This window comes from Melozone crissalis, unplaced genomic scaffold (assembly GCF_028551555.1).
Source record: "Melozone crissalis strain CALT ecotype California unplaced genomic scaffold, PUWL_Pcris_2 ptg000129l_1, whole genome shotgun sequence".
NCBI lineage: Eukaryota > Metazoa > Chordata > Aves > Passeriformes > Passerellidae > Melozone > Melozone crissalis.
The window spans coordinates 162,046-181,301 of record NW_026535903.1 but is presented as its reverse complement, the minus strand read 5'-3'; the positions used below and the strand labels follow the sequence as shown (position 1 = coordinate 181,301).

General features: G+C 62.5%; 2 protein-coding genes across 2 annotated transcripts in view; one reads left to right on the top strand and one right to left on the bottom strand.

Annotated features, from left to right (window-relative positions):
• Positions 1 to 3,577: 3,577 nt before the first annotated feature.
• Positions 3,578 to 5,778, bottom strand: SSTR2 (somatostatin receptor 2). Its single transcript, XM_054293142.1, has 2 exons — positions 5,707 to 5,778; positions 3,578 to 5,275 (listed from the first exon to the last, which is right to left on the bottom strand). The coding sequence occupies exon 2, from the start codon at positions 5,216 to 5,218 to the stop codon at positions 4,109 to 4,111; it is 1,110 nt and encodes a 369-aa protein (XP_054149117.1). The 5' UTR covers positions 5,219 to 5,275; positions 5,707 to 5,778; the 3' UTR covers positions 3,578 to 4,108.
• A 6,082-nt stretch (positions 5,779 to 11,860) lies between these two features.
• SLC39A11 (solute carrier family 39 member 11) overlaps positions 11,861 to 19,256 on the top strand; it is a 65,336-nt gene continuing 57,940 nt past the window's right edge. The window contains exons 1-3 of the mRNA XM_054293138.1: positions 11,861 to 11,913; positions 13,632 to 13,745; positions 15,105 to 15,143. Coding sequence (XP_054149113.1) covers positions 13,638 to 13,745; positions 15,105 to 15,143 — 147 coding nt within the window. The 5' untranslated portion in view covers positions 11,861 to 11,913; positions 13,632 to 13,637. The remainder of the gene's footprint in view (positions 11,914 to 13,631; positions 13,746 to 15,104; positions 15,144 to 19,256) is intronic.

The following is a 19,256-nucleotide window of genomic DNA, read 5'->3' as shown; positions in this document are numbered from 1 at the left end:
CTCCAGGTGCATCCCCAGCCCTTCCTGCCCACCTGAGCAGGATTTGGCTCTGGAGCAGAGCACAGTGCCCAGAGCCAGGCTGGCTCCGAGGGGACACGGGGGTGACGGAGGGGACAGCGGGGATGTCCCCATGCAGGTGGATCCGTGGGACTGGGCAGCTGTGGGGCCACCCCTCACTCAGCCTCTCTGGGGAGGCAGTGGTGAGGAGGGAAAGGGAATTGGTTCTCATGGGCTTTGGGGAGGCCACGCTGGGACTGGAAATCTTCAGGAGTGACACTGAGGAAAAGGGGAACTGGTTCAGGAGTGACCCAGCCCCTGCTCCAGGCAGCCCGGGGAGCTTGTGGCGCACCAAGGAAAAGGGGAATTGGTTCAGGAGTGATCCAGCCCCTGCTCCAGGCAGCCCAGGGAGCTTGTGGCACACCCCAATCCGTGCTTGCCAACCCCTGGGATTTGGGAAAACGCCCTCCCTGCCTCTCCAGCAGGAGCTGTCACTGATCCCAGCCTGGGCGTGAAGCTCTTGCAGGCTCAGCCTCTTGGCTCTGCAGGCACCAGCAGAGATTCCTCATCCCAGCGGCAGCAGCCTGAGCAGAGCAGATCCAATCTGAGGTCAAGTTCCCGCTAAAATCAAGTGGCTGGCAAGGAAAACTTTGTTACCGGCGGCAGCAGCAGCGGCGGGGCTGATGTTTATTAGTCAGCAATGAACAGCAGAAGGTTTTATTTTGCTGCTTTTACAGCACTGCTGGGCCCTGGCTGCAGCTCCCTCCCAGCGCGTTTTGCTTTTCCTGCCCTTTTTTCCTCGGTGAGCTGTGGAGAGGTGGCCAAGGAGAGCCCTGGCAGCCCCCAGGTGCCCCTGCCCTGCTCCATCCTGCCTTGGGGGCCTTTGGGATGGTGGTGGCAGCGCCCCACACCCCTCATCCCTCACCTGCAGCCCCTGATCCCATCCCAGCAAAGCGGGGACACGTTTCAGATGCCACTCTGAGCGCCCAAAGTGCCACTGACAAAGCTGACCTGGGCAGGGAATTCCCAGGATTTCTGCATTTCCACATCAAACCAGCGCTGAGGGAGGTGCAGCTGCTGGGAACAGGGGTCTCCCCCTCATCCATCGGGATTTTGGTGGCGGGGCTTGCACGGACGCGGCTGGGATGGGGTCAAATTGGGTTTGGCCTGGCTGCAGGTGAGTTCTGGGGTCTCCATACATCCCCATCGCTCACGCAGCCCCCTGCCCATTGCACAGACCCCTCCCCATCGCTCACACAGCCCCCTGCCCATTGCACAGACCCCTCCCCATCGCTCACACAGCCCCCTGCCCATTGCAGAGACCCCTCCCCATCGCTCATGCAGCCCCCTGCCCATCACTCACATATCCCCTTACCCATCTCACAGCCCCCTGCCTATCACACAGCCCTTCCCCATCACACAGCCCCTTCCCCATCACACAGCCCCCTCCCCATCACAGATCCCCCCTCTCCACCACACAGCCCCTTCCCCATCACTCACACAGCCCCTTCCCCATCACACAGCCCCCTCCCCATGACGTATCCCCCTCTCCATCACACAGCCCCTTCCCCGTCACATATCCCCTCCCTATCACATATCCCCTCCCCATCACTCACACAGCCCCCTCCCCATCTCACATCCCCTCCCCATGGCATATCCCCCTCCCCATCACTCACACATCCCCGTGCCCATCACAGATCCCCCTCCCCATCACACAGCCCCCTCCCCATCACTCACACAGCCCCCTCCCCATCGCACATCCCCTCCCCATGGCCCGCCCGCCCCCCGCACACGCCGCCCCCTCCCAGTGCCCACGGCACTGACGCATCGCTGCGGCGCTGACACCGAGCCCAGCCCCGCTCCCGGCCCTCCCGGAGCTCTCCCGGTGCCCCGGAGCTGCTGCTGCAATTCCTGCAGCCGTGCCCCGAGCGCGGGGTCAGCCGCGCTCCCACCCCGTGCCCGGCCAGGGACAGGGAGGTGCCGCACACGGGCACCTGCGCGCCGTTCCTCGGAGCAGCAGGAAAGGGTTAAAAGCAAACAATTGCTCACATGGCTCTGCTTTGTCTTGCAGTAAATGCAGCGCCCAGCAGAGCCGGGGGCAGGTAGCCTGGCACTGAGCCCTCCGTGCGAGCTGGCAGGGGTGGCACAGCAGGATGGGGTGGCCCAGGCTGGGATGGGCCAAATGGGCAAATTTCATCCCGAGCTGAAGTTTGGGATGGAGCACGAGCAGGTGGCACCCCAAAGCAGGTGGCACCTGCTGCAGCCTCGCCTCCCACGCCTGTTCTGCGGGGTGCAGGCTGCGTTCTGCGGGTGACAGTGGCACAGGGAGAGTGGCACGAGCAGGGTGGCACGGGCAGGGTGACCGAGCCCGGCTGTTCTCCCCACCCAAACCCCCCGTTCCCACGGCTCGGCTCTGCAGAGGGACCTGTGAACGGATCCGGCCTCTGGCACAGCTCCGTGCTGCTCCGGCAGGGAGCGGCCACTTCTCCCTCTTCCCTGGGCTTTCCCTGGAGCTCCCTCTGTGCTGTACAAGGAGGGGCTTGGGGAGGGGTCAGAGCCCCGGGTTTGGGGCTGGGAGGGCAGCCAGGGACAGCGACAGCGACAGGGACAGAGCTGAAAGCTTCGGGACAGGCTTGGGAAGGCAAATAGAGCAGATGTGGGGCCAGCCCCGCCGCAGGGGATGGATCCACCCTGCCCTGCCCTGCCCAGTGCAGGATCCAGGGGATGGATCCACCCTGCCCTTCCCAGTGCGGGATCCAGGGAATGGATCCGTGCTTCCCTGCCCTGCCCAGTGCAGGATCCAGGGGATGGATCCGTGCTTCCCTGCCCTGCCCAGTGCAGGATCCAGGGGATGGATCCGTGCTTCCCTGCCCTGCCCAGTGCAGGATCCAGGGGATGGATCCGTGCTTCCCTGCCCTGCCCAGTGCAGGATCCAGGGGATGGATCCGTGCTTCCCTGCCCTGCCCAGTGCAGGATCCAGGGGATGGATCCGTGCTTCCCTGCCCTGCCCAGTGCAGGATCCAGGGCATGGATCCGTGCTTCCCTGCCCTGCCCAGTGCAGGATCCAGGGGATGGATCCCCGGCTGCCTTTCACCATCCCCGACTGCCTTTCCCCATCCCCGGCCGCTGGCAGCCCCGTTGCCGGCTCCGCCCGCTCCCTTCGGCTCGCACAAGGGTGGGGAGCGCGTCCCCAGCCCCCCGTGCCCGTCCCCATCCTCTCCATCCCCTCTGCCTCCGGCGTGACTTGCCTGGAAGGAGCAGGGAGGCGTCAGCCCGGAGATCCTCGGAGCCGAGGCCGGGCAAGCCCCGCTGTGAGCCGGGTGCAGGAGCCGCTGGCAGTGCCAGGCGCCCGTGCCAGGCTCCTCCAGGGTGTCACCGCCGCCCGAACACTTGCAGGGCTTTCCCAGCAGGGAGCGGAGCGCTCTCGGTGCCCGCAGCACCCGGGACCGGCCGGGGCGGGCGGAGGGAGCGAGGGAAGGAGGGGCAGCGGCCTCCGGGGAGGGCAAAGGGGGAAATTCTCCGTCCGAGCAGAAAATCCGCGGCAGGACCAGCCAGGGAAAGGGCTCGGCAGCAGAGGGCGGCGTCAGAGGGGCACGGCTGCTTCCCGTGGGGGTGTCCCCTCCGTGCTGGCGTGTCCCCTCCGGGCAGAGGGCTGCGGCAGAACAAGGATTAACCCGGGAAAACGCAATCCCGAACATCCTGGTGGCCTCGGCAGGGACACTCGCCGGGAGATCCCAGCAGGTGCGTCCCCACTCTGTCACACACCTGTGGCCTCGGCTCCTCCTGGGGTCCCACGCTGTGTCCAGGGGCAGAGCCACAAAGCGAGCCGGCCCCGAGAGTGGCACGGGGGACCCCGCTGTGCCCACTTTGGTGGCACTTTGGTGTGGCCGCGAGTTGTCTTTGTTTTCCTGGCGAGGCGGCTCCTCCTGACCCGTATATCCTTCCCAGCACTCGGAATGCAGCCCAGCAGAGAGGAGCCCAGCAGAGGAGCCCCGATGCCACGGGGCACTGCCAGCTGTCCCCTCAGGTGGCACCGCTGCCCTGAGCCCTGGTGCCACCCCTGCAGCAGCCGGGGAGGGGCGCAGGCAGGACAAACCCCGCCATGCCTCGCTCAGATGCTCGTCTGCAGGTCGCCGTTGAGCAGGGTCCGCTGCGTCTCCGTGGTCTCGTTGAGGCGGGACTTGTCCTGCTTGCTGTCGCTGCGGTCGGCCTCGTCCATGCCGCTGACCTTGACCAGGCACAGCACGTTCTGAAAGCTCTTCTTGAAGTTGTCGGACAGGAAGGCGTAGAGGATGGGGTTGGCACAGCTGTTGGCGTAGCTCAGCACCACCACGAAGTCGAACATGCCCTTGAGGACGGGCGTGGGCACGATCATGACGGACACGGAGGAGACGTTGAAGATGTAGAAGGGGAGCCAGCAGAAGATGAAGACGGCCACCACGATGGACACCATCCTGGTGACTTTCTTCTCGGACTTTTTCCTCTTGGACGAGCCCACCCTGATGCCCGAGGACTTGACTTTGATGATGATGAACAGGTAGCAAAGGCAGATGATGGTGAGAGGCACCAGGAAGCCCAGGATGAAGGCGTAGATGATGAACCCCGTGTACCAGGCGCCCGACTCTCCCGGCCAGATGATGGTGCAGCTACTCCTGCCGTGGTTGTGCTGCACGCCGGCGTAAATCATGATGGGCATGATGACCAGCAGGGAGACGCCCCAGACGGCCACGTTGATCATTTTGGCCGTCCTGGGCCGCCTCCACTTGGCGGATTTGATGGGATGCACCACGGCCAGGTAGCGGTCGACGCTCATCACCGTCAGGCAGAAGATGCTGGTGAACTGGTTGATGCCGTCCACGGTCATGACGATCCTGCAGAGGGCTTTGCCGAAGGGCCAGTGCACCAGGGCCACCTGCATGGCCAGGAAGGGCAGGCCCAGCATGAAGAGCTCGTCGGCGATGGCCAGGTTGAGGATGTAGATGTTGGTGATGGTTTTCATCTTGGCGTAGCGCAGGATGACGTAGATGACCAGCGTGTTGCCGCACAGCCCCACGATGCACACCACGAAGTAGATGAAGGTGAGGATGGCGTTGCTGGTCAGGTCGAAGTGCTGGCCCGTGGCGTTCTGGGAGGCGTTGGCGGGCGCCTCCAGGGAGAAGTTGTCCAAGGGGGAGGCCGGGGAGAACCAGAAGGCGGTGGCGTTGGGCAGCTCGTACTCCATGGCTCTGCCTCGGCGCTGCTGGCTCAGAGGAGCCCCGATGTCATCCTCCCTCTGGCCCTGGGGAGAGAGGAGAAGGTTCTAGAAATCAGGGAGTCAATGGCAATGAAGGGAACCCTGGGGAGGATCTGTCCGTCCCGCTGCCAAGCCCAGCGGGTGAGAGGCTCCCTGCAGGGGGGGTTCCCAGCCCATCTGGCCGCGTCCCCTCCTGGCGCAGCCTTCCCGAGCCCGCCGCGGCTCCTCCTGCCTCTGGCGATCCCGGAGCCTTTAGGACTCCGCAAATCCGGCCGGCGCGTCCCGGTGGGTGCGACTGATGCCGGGAGCACCGAGGGAAAGCCTCCTCCTCCTCTCGCGGCCCTCCGGCGGGTGCAGCCCCTTCCCTCCCAGCCCGGGCGGCGCCGGTGGGCGACGGACTCGCCGCGGGCAGCCCCCAGCCCCGGCCCCGAGTCTGCGCTGCGGAGGGCACCGGGCGGGGCTGCCCCGCCGCTCACCTGCTCCCGGCCCGGCCCGGCGGGCACCGGGGAGGCGCCGGCAGCGCGGGTGCCCCGCCGGGCTCCGCTCGGTTCCGCCCCGCACGGCTCCGCGCGGCTCCGCGCACCCGCTCCCGGCGCGGCTCCGCCGCTGGACCAGCGCACCGGCTGCGCCCCGCCCCGCGCGGGGCGGCTCTGCGGGGCCGGGGCGGGGACAGCCCGGAGAGCCCCGCGCTGCCCACCCCGGGCTGCCCGGCGTGTGATACCCACTGTGCGCTGCCCACCCCGGGCTGCCCGGCGTGATACCCAGCGTGTGATACCCACTGTGTGCTGCCCACCCTGGGCTGCCCACCGTGTGATACCCAGCGTGTGATACCCACTGTGCGCTGCCCACCCTGGGCTGCCCACCGTGTGATACCCAGCGTGTGATACCCACTGTGCGCTGCCCACCCCGGGCTGCCCGGCGTGTGATACCCACTGTGCGCTGCCCACCCCGGGCTGCCCGGCGTGATACCCAGCGTGTGATACCCGCCCTGTGCTGCCCACCGTGCGCTGCCCACCTTCCCCCACTGCCCACCCTGTGCTGCCCACCCTGCCCTACTCACCTTGCCCACCGTGCTCTGCCCACCCTCCAGCACCCACCCTGCCCTGCCCACCTTCCCCACGCTGCCCACCCTCCCCTGCCCACCCTGCTCTGCCCACCCCTCCTGCATTCCCTCTCCTCCCATGCCCACCCTGCCTCCAGCCCTGCCACCTCACTGTCCAGCTATATTTTGGTTCCAGCCACGGCCTCAACTTCTCCAGAGCCCCCAGGGGATGGCAGCGTGCTGTGACCCAATGGAGGGTGGCCCAAAAAGCTCCTGAGAGCTCCAAATTCTCCCTGGAACGCTGGGAATTCCTTGGCCAGCAGTTTGCATCTTGCCTCCACAGCCCGGCCAAGGCAGGTTCGTGCTGGTCCTCCCACCTGGCCGAGCCTGGAAGGTGATGCTGAAACATTTGGGGTCTCTGGGGACTTGTGCAGCACCGGTGGCTCCTGCCACAGCCTCTCCCTGGAGGAGAAGGACCAAACACGAGAGGTTTGGGGCAGATAACCTCTAACAGAGGTTTGTTTGCGATCTCGAGAGCAATTCAATTATCTCTATTCCTGCCCCCCTTCCCATCCCTTGTCCAGGAGACAATAGAGAGCAGGAAATTAAGAGTGAACAAAGAGCCCCGCGCCGAGGCAGGGAGCTCCTCGCTTTTGCTTCGCCATCCCCTTCCCGAGGCGGATCTAAACACATCAGGTCCTGCAGCACCGGCAGAGTCGTTATCAGCCTCATTAATCTTTAGGAGGCAGGAAAAAGCTGCTTGTGCTGAAGAGGATGTGGGAATTAATGTCCCGGTGACAGCGGGAGAGGAGGGAGGGGGTGAAGGGGATCGGATCCCGGGGTTTGGTGCCCTGTGACCCTTCCGGAGCTGTTTTATCCTCTCCTGGCTGGTTCCCGTGCCCAGCTCCGGTGCCCGGGGGCATTCCCAGCGCTGCCTCCCCGAATCTCTGCCCGGAGCAGGTGACACTGCCACTGTCCCTGGTCACCAAGCACCGAAAGCACCCTGGCCTGGCTAACGGGGGCTTCTCCCAGCTGCAGAGAGCGCAAAGGGCTGGAACAGGGCGAGCACAGGGATCTCAGGGTGCTCCTGGTGCCCGGGGAGCTCCATCCCCTCCCTGCCTCTCTTTCTCTTCCACCTCTTTGGCAGCCGGGCCCAGGGAGCCGGGGGAACTCAGCCAGTTCAGCCTGGCTGAACCCAGCTCCGATCTTCATTAAAAACCCCATAAAATTAATGAAATGACGGCCCGGTGGGTATTGAGGAGCGGATCAGAGCCGATCTCCATGCAGGAGGAGGGCAGCAGCAGCTGCCTGAGTCAGGAAGCCATCCCCGAGCCTTTGGAAGGGATTTGTTTTCATCCTGCCGGGTCTGGGGCTGAGTTAAAGCCCGGAGCAGAGTGCCCTGGGTGGTCCCTGCTTTGGGGGGACGCTGCACCAGCAGCTGGTTTGGTGCTGGCAGATAAACTCCTCTTTGTCCTTTTGCCTGGGAAGCATCCCCGGCGCCGAGCAGCGATTTACTGGCAGGGCTGGGGAGAGCAGGAACGCTCAGCCCCTTCCCACAGGGCCAAAATAGCCCTGGCAGAGGGACACGGGGGTTACGTGACCGCAGAGAGGCTTTGAAAACCTCTCAGAGCTTTCTGCCGTCCCCTCCCAGCCGCTCCTCAAGAGTCCCTGTGGAAAAACAGAGCCCTCGACCCCTGTCCTGGAAATGAGTGTTGTAAGGAGCTGGGCTGGGATGCCAACGGAGGGGCAGGGTGAGCTGGCCTTTCTCCTGGATCCGGGGTGGGATGGAATGAAGGAGGCTGGGCTGGGCTAAACTGGGATGGGATGGGATGGGCTGGGCTAAACTGGGATTGGGATGGGATTGGGATGGAATGGGATGGGATGGGATGGGATGAGATGGGAGGGTGTGCAGCTGCTGTCCCCCAGGAACAGAAGGATTTGCAGCCACATGCTGCATCCCTGCTCCAGCCTGAGCATCCCTGTCAATCTCTGGATGATCTCCCTGTGGATCTCTCGATGATCTCTGTGTGGATCTCTTGATGATCTCCCTGTGGATCTCTCGATGATCTCTCTTTGCAGAGCCAGCCCTGAGCAGCTCTGTGCCACCCCAGCCCCCTCAGAGGGACCCCGCTGTCCCTGCCCCGTGGGGACAAGGCCAGCACAGCAGGGATGACCGTGCCGCTCTGTGCCAGGGCTGGCACTGCCCTTTCCCTGCCTTTTCCCAGCTCCAGCAGCCCCGGAGGGTTCTGTGCCTGAGCTGATCCGTGCCTGGAGGCGGCCTGGCCGCGGTTCAGGGATGCCCGGGCTGGGGGAGCTTTCTCTCTCTCTCTCTCTCTGCTCATTATCCAGACGAACCGTCTGGGCCGCGTCCCCGCGCCCCGAGGCGCGGCAGGGCCCGGCTGGTGCCCGCCAGATCCGATCGGGAGCGTCTGCAGCGCTGATGGATGGCGGCGGAGAGGCGCCGGCCCCGCCACCTGAGCCCGGGGCGGCGTCCGGAGCTGCCGGGATGGGGACGGCATCCAGGGCAGGGATCCAGGGGGCATCCAGGGGGCATCCAGGGGGCATCCAGGGGGCATCCAGGGCAGGGATCCAGGGGGCATCCAGGGGGCATCCAGGGCAGGGATCCAGGGGGCATCCAGGGCAGGATCCAGGGGGCATCCAGGGGGCATCCAGGACAGGGATCCAGGGGGCATCCAGGACAGGGATCCAGGGGACATCCAGGGCAGCATCCAGGGCAGGATCCGGAGCTGCCGGGATGGGGACAGCATCCAGCGCAGCATCCAGGGGGCATTCAGGGCAGGGATCCAGGGCAGCATCCAGGGCAGCATCCAGACCCCAGATCCGGGGCAGCCTCAGGAACCTCTCAGGACCCAGGGCAGGATCCGGACCTGCCGGGATCGGGGGCAGCATCCAGATCACACAGGATCCAGGGCAGCGTCCACACCCTGCAGGATCCAAGAAAGCGTCCATATCCCAGAGGATCCAGGGCAACATCCAGAACCTCTTGGGATCCGGGGCAGTGTCCACACCCGGGATCCAGAGCAGTATCCGGACTTGCCAGGATCCAAGGCGGCCTCCAGATCCCACAAGATCCAGGGCAGCATCCACCCTGGGATTCAGGGCAACATCCAGAACATCTTGGGATCCAGGGCAGCATCCACAGCTCCCTCTGTACCCGGGGGTCTCTCCTCTCCTCCCCATCCCATCCCATCCCATCGCATCCCATTCCATCGCATCCCATCCCATCCCATCGCATTCCATCCCATCCCATCGCATCCCATCCCATCGCATCCCATCCCATCCCATCCCATCCCATCCCATCCCATCCCATCCCATCCCATCCATCCCATCCCATCCCATCCCATCCCATCCCAGCTCCTGCCGCTTCCAGCCCTGCCCGCCGCCGGTTCCTCCCTCGCTGCCCTCCTCTCCCGCCGTTAATTGCCTCCCTAGGCGTTAATTGCCTCCCTAATTGGTTCATTGATCTCGGGGGGCCGGGCAGGGCTCGGAGCGCTGACACCGAGGAGCCTTTGGCCGCCTTTGGCCGCCTTTGGCCGCCGATCCCGGCTCTGTGGCGGGCCTGGCACCGACCCGGGGCTGGGCAGGCTGGCATTGGCAGCCGGGCTCGGTTCCAGCTGGCAATGCCACCGCTGGGGACAGCCCGACAGCCCCCGGCCCGGCATGGGGACCCGGCAGGAGGGGGAGGATGAGGATGAGGAGGATGGCAGCGTCCCTGCGTGCCCCGGGACGGGACCGTGACCCCGCCTGTGCCGTCCTTGGGGACAGCCCCGTGTCCCCAGGGCCTGGCTGGCCCTCCCGGCTGGCTCCGGGCTGACACTGATGGATTCGGGTTGGGCAAGAGCCCGGCCCTGAGCCCAGGCTGTGCGGAGGGGACACGGCAGGGACACGGCAGGGACAGGCTGGGGAGGGGACACGGCAGGGACACGGCAGGGACAGGGACACGGCAGGGACACGGCAGGGACAGGCTGGGGAGGGGACACGGCAGGGACAGGGACACTGCAGGGACACGGCAGGGACACCCTGGCCCTTCCCAGGGGACATTGGGACAGGGCTGTGACACTGAGGGGACAGGGCTGGGACAGGCAGAGCTGTGACACTGACACAGGCAGGACTGTGACACTGATGTGACAGGCAGGACTGTGACTGTGACACTGGGACAGACAGAGCTGTGACACTGGGACAGTGAGGGGACAGGCAGGAATGTGACACTGACAGACAGGGCTGTGACACTGAGGGGACAGAGCTGTGACACTGATGTGACAGGCAGGGCTGTGACTGTGACACTGACACAGGCAGGGCTGTGACACTGAAGTGTCCCCGCACACAGAAGTGACATTTCTGGGGTCCGGGGGTGGCAGTTGGTTTTGCTGATGCTCCTGCACAGAGCCACCACAGCTGTCCCCATTGCCACCCACACGTCCCCAGGCAGGGCCATCGCTGCCAGCCACCCCCAGCCTGGTGCAGCGTGTCCCCAGGATCAGTCCTGCCTTGTCCCCGTGTCCCCAGGCCAGTCCTGCCTTGTCCCCATGTCCCCAGGGCCAGTCCTGCCGTGTCCCCGTGTCCCCAGGGCCAGTCCTGCCGTGTCCCTGTGTCCCCAGCCGGGTCCCAGCTGTCCCCAGCCCCGCCAGCACGCTGTCACAGCATCACCCCAGATCCCCAAAGTGTCCCCGTGTCCCTCCCAGCTGTCACCTGGCCCTGCAGCTAATGGGGGAGGCAGCAATTACGGGGCCGGATTGATTAAATCCTGATTAAATCCTAAATCAAGGAGCTTTCAAACAGCCCTGACCTTTCCCAGCTGGGGCTGGGCAGGGGCTGTGGCACAGGATGTGTCCTTCTGTCCTTCTGCTCGTGAGATGTGTGTCCTTCTGTCCTTCTGCCACCCCTGCTCCGTGTGGCATGGCACGGGAGGGGACACCGGGCACTGTGACCGGGGACAATCAGTGACAGTGCCACCTCTGCCCCCTGGGATGGTGATTTGAGGGGCATCAGGAGCAATTCCTGCATGGACAGGGCTGGGAAGCATCGGGAGGAGCTGCCCAGGGAGGGCACAGTGCCCATCCCCGGGGGTGGCACCTTGGGGACAGGGTGGCCCTCGGTGACCCCAGAAATGTCATTAATTCCGGGATTCTGTGACATCCACGAGTGACAGGTGACTGTGGCTCTGCCCAGGGGACAGGGTGGCACTCGGTGACCCCAGAAATGTCAATAAATCCGGGATTCTGTGACATCCACGAGTGACAGTGACAGCCACGGAGCCAGCTCTGCTGGCCCCTGTGCGAGCTCATTAACGTTGCTAATTAGCCAGGCTGATTGCGGGGGTGGCAGGAAGGGGTAGGGGGCTCTCAGGACATTCCAATGCCAAGGCAGAGCTGTGTCCGGGGGTCTCTTTGCAGCGGGGGGAGCGGTGACAATGACAGTGACAGCGCCGCCTTGTCGCGCCCGCCCGCGCCGCCCGCCCGCCTCGCTTTGAGGCCGCCGCGCCCGCGCCAACCGCAGAGCCGAGGGCGGGCCCCGCCCCCGCCGGGCTGCCATTGGCTGAACGCCCCGGGGGGCGGGGCCATCCCGCGGACACGTGTGCGCACCCGGAAGCGGCGGCGGGACCGGCCCGGCCCGCGCGGAGGTACCGGGGGGAACCGGGAGGGACCGGGGTTCGGATCCGGGTGGGGACGGGCGGTTCTGGCACCGCCCCGGCCCTGGCACCGCCACGCAGCCCCGGCTGTGGGAATTGCGGGGGTCTCGGTAGCGGCCGGGACACCGGGGGCGCCGCGTTCGGGGGCTTCGGGACCTGCGGTGGCTCCGGGGCTGTGGGGCTGGGGGGTTCGGGGGTCCCGGGGTGAGCCTGCGGCTCAGCGGGTGCGGGATTGAGGGGTGCGGGCTCCTGGGGCTGGCCCGGGGGGATCGGGTTTGGCGGCTCGGGGGTCCGGGGGCTCCGGGTTTGGGGTTTGGGGGTCCCGGGCGCACCCGAGGCTCCGGTTTGGGGGTCCTGGCACCGGCTGGAGCTCGGGGTTTGGGGGTTCGGTGCTGCCAGGACCGGCCCCACGGCTGGAGGGCCCCGGGGTGCCGGTGTTGGGTTGGGGAGGGGGTTTGGGGGTGTTTGGGTGCTCCTGGGTGGGCTGCGGGACCCCTGTAGGAACGGGGGGGATCGTCCTGGGGGGGGTCTGAGGTGGGAAATCTGCGGGGTCTGAGCCGGGCAGGGGCTGGGAAAAGCCTTGGGATGAGGCTGGGGGCTGGGAGAGCCTTTGGAGCTGCCACTGGTGTGTGTATATTTCATGTATATTCATTTATAAATTTACCAATCCCTGTATATTTCGTGTATATTCACATATAATTCTATCAATGCCTGTCTATTTCATGTATATTCCCATATAAACCTATTAATCCCTGTATATTTCGTGTATATTCACATACAAACCTATTATCCCTGTATATTTTCTGTATATTTACATATAAACCTATGAATCCCTGTATATTTAATATATATTCACATATGAACCTATTAATCCCTATATATTTCATGTATATTCACATAGAAACCTATCAATGCTTGTCTATTTCATGTATATTCCCATATAAACCAATTAATCCTTGTATATTTCATATATATTCACATAGAAACCTATCAATCCCTGTATTTTCCATTTATTTACACACAAACATATCCATGCAGGTGTATGTTATAAATTCATTAATCTGGATTTCCAGCCTGGCTGGATTTGTGTGGCACTGCTGCTCCCTGGGCCATTCCCGGTGCTCACTGCCCATTTCCCGGGGTTCATTGCCAATTTTCTGGGGTTCATTGCTGATTTTCTGGGGTTCATTGCCCATTTCCCTCGGGATTTGTTGCCCTTTTCCCCTTTCCCAAGCTGCAGGTACCAGGTACTGTGAGGTTTTCCACCTTCCCCACCAGGAAAATCAGGCTGGGGGCACGAAAAGGGGTCTGGGCGAGGTGTGACCCCAAACCCTGCTGGGGTTCTGCTCCAGGTGGGTCCTGATGGGCTCAGCTTAGATTGCAAAGCCTGGCCTAAGGGGGACAGGGAGTTTAGGAGGGGATGGTTGGGCTGGCTGTGCGCCCTGTGGGGCAGAGGGGTCTGGGTGGGTTTGGGGGTCTCTGGCTGTTCTCCCAAGGTGGTGCACAGGGGTTTGGGGGTCTCTGGGGTCTCTGGCTGTTCTCCCAAGGTGGTGCACAGGGGTTTGGGGGTCTCTGGGGTCTCTGGCTGTTCTCCCAAGGTGGTGCACAGGGGTTTGGGGGTCTCTGGGGTCTCTGGCTGTTCTCCCAAGGTGGTGCACAGGGGTTTGGGGGTCTCTGGCTGTTCCCCCAGTGCTGTTTTTCTCTCCCAGGCCAGGATGATCCCGGGGCTGGGCCCAGGGCTGCAGGCACTGCTGGGCACTCTGCTCACCTGGGCCCTGACGGCAGCGGGGTCAGCGCTGGTGTTCGTGTTCTCCAGAGGCCAGGTGAGCCTGGGCTCCCACAGGATTCCAGTCCAAGGGCAGGGGTCCCGCGCATCCCACGGGATCCTGACCTTGGGATTAGTCCCTGAGCCCTGGAATCCCACAGATCCCACAGGATCCTGACTCTGGGGCAGCCCCTGGAGTCAGCCCCTGGGCCTTGCATCCCACAGGTGCCACGGGATCCCAACCGTGGGGCAACTCCTGAGCCCTGGAATCCCACAGATCCCATGGGATCCTGACCTTGGGATCAGCTCCTGAGTGCTGGGAGCAGCCCCTGAATCCCAGGATCCCACAGATCTCATAGGATCCCAACCCTGGGATCAGCCCCTGAAATTCCACAGGATCCCAATCCAAGGGCAGGTGAGCCCTGGGATCTCACAGATCCCACAGGATTCCAACCCCAGGGCAGCCTCTGAACCCCTGGGATCAACCCCTGAGCCCTGGGATCCCACAGATCCCAATCCAAGGGCAGGTGAGCTCTTGGGATCAGCCCCTGAGTCCCTGGAATCAGCCCCTGGGATCCCACAGATCCCACAAGATCCTGACCCTGGGATCAGTCCCTGAACCCCTGGAATCATCCCCTCAGCCCCAGGATCCCACAGATCCCACAGGATCCCACTCCAGGGCCAGGTGAGGCCTGGCACCCCTCAGGATCTGAGCTGTGCCCTGCTCCTGCCTGGCTTTCCCTGCCTGCTCCCAGCTCTGAGGGGCAAGAAGAGCAAAACCCCAGCTCCTCTCCCATCACCAGGACGGGAAGGAAATCAAAAATCAAATTTGTGAGCCTGGAATGTGCCCCTGGGGCTCTGTGGGCAGCTGCAGCTCCCCTGCCTCTAACCTGGCTCTGGTTTCCAGGGCAGGATTTGGGTCAGCCCTGCTCAGAAGGAGCAGAGTGAGGAGCTCCAAGTCATCCTGGATCCAAAATTAGAGCCCTCCTTGGCCAGGGTGCTCCAGATTGCCCGAGCTGGATTCATTATTTATGCCTCAGTCTTGTGATGCTTTATTCAGGAGCTGCCTGCTCAGGGAGGCTCCCTTGGCTTTGCTTCCTTGGGGAGGGGGTGAAACCTGCCCCGGGAGGGACAGGGACACCCCCAGGTGTGCCCAAACCCCAGTGCCAGCCTGGATTGGGGCACTGCCAGGGCTCCAGGGGCACCCACAGCTGCTGTGGGCACCACATCCTCCTATTCCAGGGTACCCACAGCTGCTCTGGGCCCCCCATCCTGCCATGCCAGGCCACAATTCCTGCCCAAACTCCCCCTCTGAGCCCTCCCCAGCCTGGGCACCCTCTCCCAGCCCTGTGGGCAGTGCCCTCACACCAGCTCAGGGTGGTTTCATTGTGGTTTTATTGTTTGCTTTTATTTCCAGAGGCGGATCCTGGATGGGAGCCTGGGCTTTGCTGCAGGGGTGAGTGCAGCCTCCTCCTCCTCCTCCTCCTCCTCCTCCTCCTCCTCCTCCTCCTCCCCCTCCCCGTGCTCTCTGCAGCCCCTCCACGCTTGGTTGGGTTCTCCACTCGAGCTAAATCCCTTGGGTGGTTCCCTGAGGGCAGGGAAGGGCTGAGGGTGGAGGTGGCACCAGGATGGGCACGAGGCCCCCTTGGCTCTCTGCAGTTCAATTTTCCCTTTCCTGGGGGCTCTGGGATGGGCTGGGGGCTCTGTGCCTGCCTGGCTTGGTGCTTTAAACCCTCAGGAGCAGAGGGAGGGCAGAGCTGCAGCTCTCCATGGAGGCTGGGTGTGCAATGTGGGGCTCTGTCCTGCAGGATAAACCTGGAATTGTGGGGTCTGGGAGCTGTGCAGGGGTTGGGGAATGCGGGGCTGGCACTGCCCAGGTGCTGGGGCCCCACGCAGGCTCATTAAATCCCTCATTAATTATCGAGTCCAGCTGCTCAGCCCCACCCTGCAGGTGCTGGAGGGCGCCTGGATGTGCTCTGGGGGTGGTGCCCCAGCAGCTGGACTCGATAATTAATGAGGGAAACAAAGGGGGTTTAATGAGCCTGGGTGGGGCTCCAGCACCTGGGCAGTGCCAGCCCCGCATTCCCCAACCCCTGCACAGCTCCCACACCCCTGCACAGCTCCCAGACCCCACAATTCCAGGTTTATCCTGCAGGACAGAGCCCCACATTGCACACCCAGCCTCCATGGAGAGCTGCAGCTCTGCCCTCCCTCTGCTCCTGAGGGTTTAAAGCACCAAGCCAGGCAGGCACAGAGCCCCCAGCCCATCCCAGTGCTCCCAGTGTGCTGGGCTGTGTCACCTGGCTGTGTCACCTGGCTGTGTCACCTGTGTGCCAGGTGGGTGCCAGGGCTGTGTTTGCTCCCTGCAGGGTGAGGATTTTCCCCCTTTGGAGGCAGTGGGGGATCCCTGGGCTGACGTTTCTGCAGGGATCCCAGCAGGATCAGGAGCTGCTGCCCTGGCTGGGGCCACCAGGTGCCCCTGGCACAGCTCAGAGCCAGCCCTGCCCGGCCCTGGTGTGGCTGAGCTCCTGCAAACATTGGCTGTGCCCTCAGCTCTGCCAGCTGGCAGCGCCCAGAGCAGGAGGGGGATTGTGCCTGGAGGGGCCAGGGGACATTGGGGACACCAGGATCCCCCAAAATTTGAGTTTTCCCAGCTGGGCAGCGTTGCCATTGCTTGGCCAACAGCTGGGTCTGCACCTTTTCCCTGCCTCAAAAGGGTTCAGCAACACAAGGAGCCTTTCCTTGTCCTCCCTTTTCCTTCTTCTTTCCCCCCTTTTTTTCCTTCTTTCCTTTCCCTGTACCCCTTTTTTCCCTTCCTTTCTTCCCCCCCTTTTTCCCCTTTTTTCCTTCCCTTTCCCCCCTTTTTTCCTCTTTTTCCCTTTCCTTTCCCCCCTTTTTTCCCTTTCCTTTCCCCCCTTTCATTTTCCCCTTTCATTTTCCCCTTTCATTTTCCCCCTTTCATTTTCCCCCTTTCATTTTCCCCCTTTCATTTTCCCCCTTTCATTTTCCCCCTTTTCCCCTTTCCTTTCCTATCCTTTTTTCCCTTTGCCCCCCTTTTCCCCTTCCCTTCCCCCTTTATTTCCTCCCCTTTTTCCCCTTTCCTTTTTCCCCCTTTTTTCTCTTCCCCCTTTTTCCCCTTTATTTCCCCCCCTTTTTCCCCTTCCTTTCTCACCCTTTTGTCCCTTTCCTTTTCCCCCTTTTTCCCTTCCTTTCCCCCTTTTTTCCCTGCAGCTGCTCTGTGGGTGCTGGGGTGAGCCCTGGGCACGTGGATAAATGGAACTGGGCTGTACTGGGATGTACTGGGCTGTACTGGGAGCGCCTTTCCCTGCCTCAGTTCCCCCTCTCTGCAGTCCCAGCTGATCCCAGTTCTGCAGGCAGGAGCTCTGAGCTTTTGTGTTTCCATAGAGACAAAGCTTTGCTTGCTGGGGCATCTGATGGCAAATTCTGCTTTTTCTCTTAAATCTTGATATCCTTAAATGAGATTTTTAAATTTTTTTGTTCATTTATTTTTTTCTCCGTGGTGCTGCAGGGCTGGGCTCAGCCACCAGGAACAAACACCTGCAGCTTTCCCTGTGCCTGGGCTGCACTTTGGTTTTTCCCCTGTCCCAAATGGAGCAGGAAATCATCCTCAACCCTCCCCAGGTACCCTGGGATCAAACATTCCCTAAAACAGCACCAGGAGCTCTCTCAGCTCTGCTTAATGGAGCTTCCATGAAGCCAAGTGGAAAAGTTTGGCAAGGAAAGTGCCCTGACAATGTTTTCACCTTCCACCTGCCCTTCCCACTCCTTTTCCAGCATTTCCAGCTCCCCAGTGTCCCTTGGTGTCCCCATCCCATCCCAGGGATCCCACAGGAGGGAGGCCAGGCCCTCCTGATTTAATCAGGGGTTTAATTGCAGCCCAGCCCTGGCTCTGTGGATAAATTGTACTGGGATGCACTGGGATGTACATCCCACTTCAATTTATCCACATTTTCCCCCTTTTTTTCCTTTTTCCTTTTTCCTTTTTTTCCTTTTTCCTTTCTGAATTTTCACTCCAAACGAGGCTCCCCAGCCACGGGGGCCCTGCAGGATCCCTGGGTTTGGGGGTCAGAATTTGGGGGATCCCTGCACTGGATCCCTGTGGAAGGAGGTGCCAGCCCTGGGAGAGGTTTGGGCATTAAATCCTGTTGGGTTTGGAGGGATCCCCACCAGAGGAGGGCACAGATCTGGGGTCACTGCTTGGTGCTTGTCCCCTCTGCCACTGCTGGAGCCCAGGGCAGGATTTGGGGTTCCCCAGTGATGCTTTGGGGTCCCACAGTGATGCTTTTTGGGGTCCCTAAAAGCTTTGGGGTCCCCCAGTGATAATTTGGGGTCCCTGAGCTTTGGGGCTCCCTCAGTGAGGCTTTGGGGTTCCCCCAGTGATGATTTGGGGTCCCTCAGCTCCAGGGGATCCTAAATCAGCTGAGCCCAGCTCTGCCCCTGCCCTGGGTGATCCTAAATCCCCAAATCCCCCCCTGGGCTCAGGGCTGGGCTGAGGAGAAGCTGCTGAGGGACTCCCTGGCACCTCGGGGTGCTCCGGGAATCCATGGCAAACCCTCCCAGCCCCTGGGGCTGCCAGAACCAACCGCGATGAACGGAATAAATGGAACAATTCCCTTTTGCTGCAGCTGGCTCAGAGCCGTGTCGGCGCTGCCCCGGGAGCCCTGAGCCGTGGGATCCTGGCAGGTCTGGGGGCTGAGCTCTGTTTGCCGTGCAGGGATGAGATGCTCACAGCGAGCTGGACAGCAGCACCCTCCCAGCCTCTCCCGCTGCGCCGTGTGGTTGTTTGTCACAGGAGGTGGCATTTGAGGGATGAGGTGTGACAGCCCTGCTGCAGGCTGGCGTGACAGCCCCGCTGCTCTTGCTCACTCTCGGCACTCGCGTGTTCCCACAGGCAGCCCCGGGCTGGGGCAGCACGGGCAGCTCTGCTCCTGCTCGGGGCTGACAGAGCTGAGCCCTGGGCTGGGCTGGGCTGCAGGAGGGGAGGTTTGGGGTGGGAGCTGGGGAGGGATTCCCTGGGATGGTGTTGGGAGACTGGCAGGAGATTTGGGGGTGGAAACTGGGAAAAGAATTCTGTGGGAGGCTCATGGGACACTGGCAGAGGTTTGGGGTGGGAGCTGGGGAGGAATTCCCTGGGATGGTGTTGGGAAAACTGGCAGGAGGTGTAGGCTGGAAATTGGGAAAGATTTCTGTGGGAGGCTCTTGGGACACTGGCAGGAGGTTTGGATTGGGAACTGGGGAGGAATTCCCAGTGAAGGGAGAGAATTCTGGCGGAGGTTTGGGTTGGGAGTTGGGAAGGTGTTGGGAACACTGGCAGGGGGTTTGGAGTGGAAATTGGGAAGGGTGCTGGGACCAAAATTTGAAATTGGGGAGGGAATTCCCAGTGAGGGTGTTGGGACACTGGCAGGAAGTTTTGGGAGTGGGGAAGGAATTCTCTGGGAAGCTCTTGGACGTTGGCAGGAGGTTTAAGTTGGAAATTGGGAAGGTGTCGGGACACTGGCAGGGGGTTGGGTTGGGAATTTGAAAGGAATTCTCTGGGAAGCTCTTGGGA

Coding starts and splice junctions, on each gene's coding strand:
- SSTR2 (XM_054293142.1), bottom strand. CDS start 5,218: ATGGAGTACGAGCTGCCCAACGCCACCGCCTTCTGGTTCTCCCCGGCC.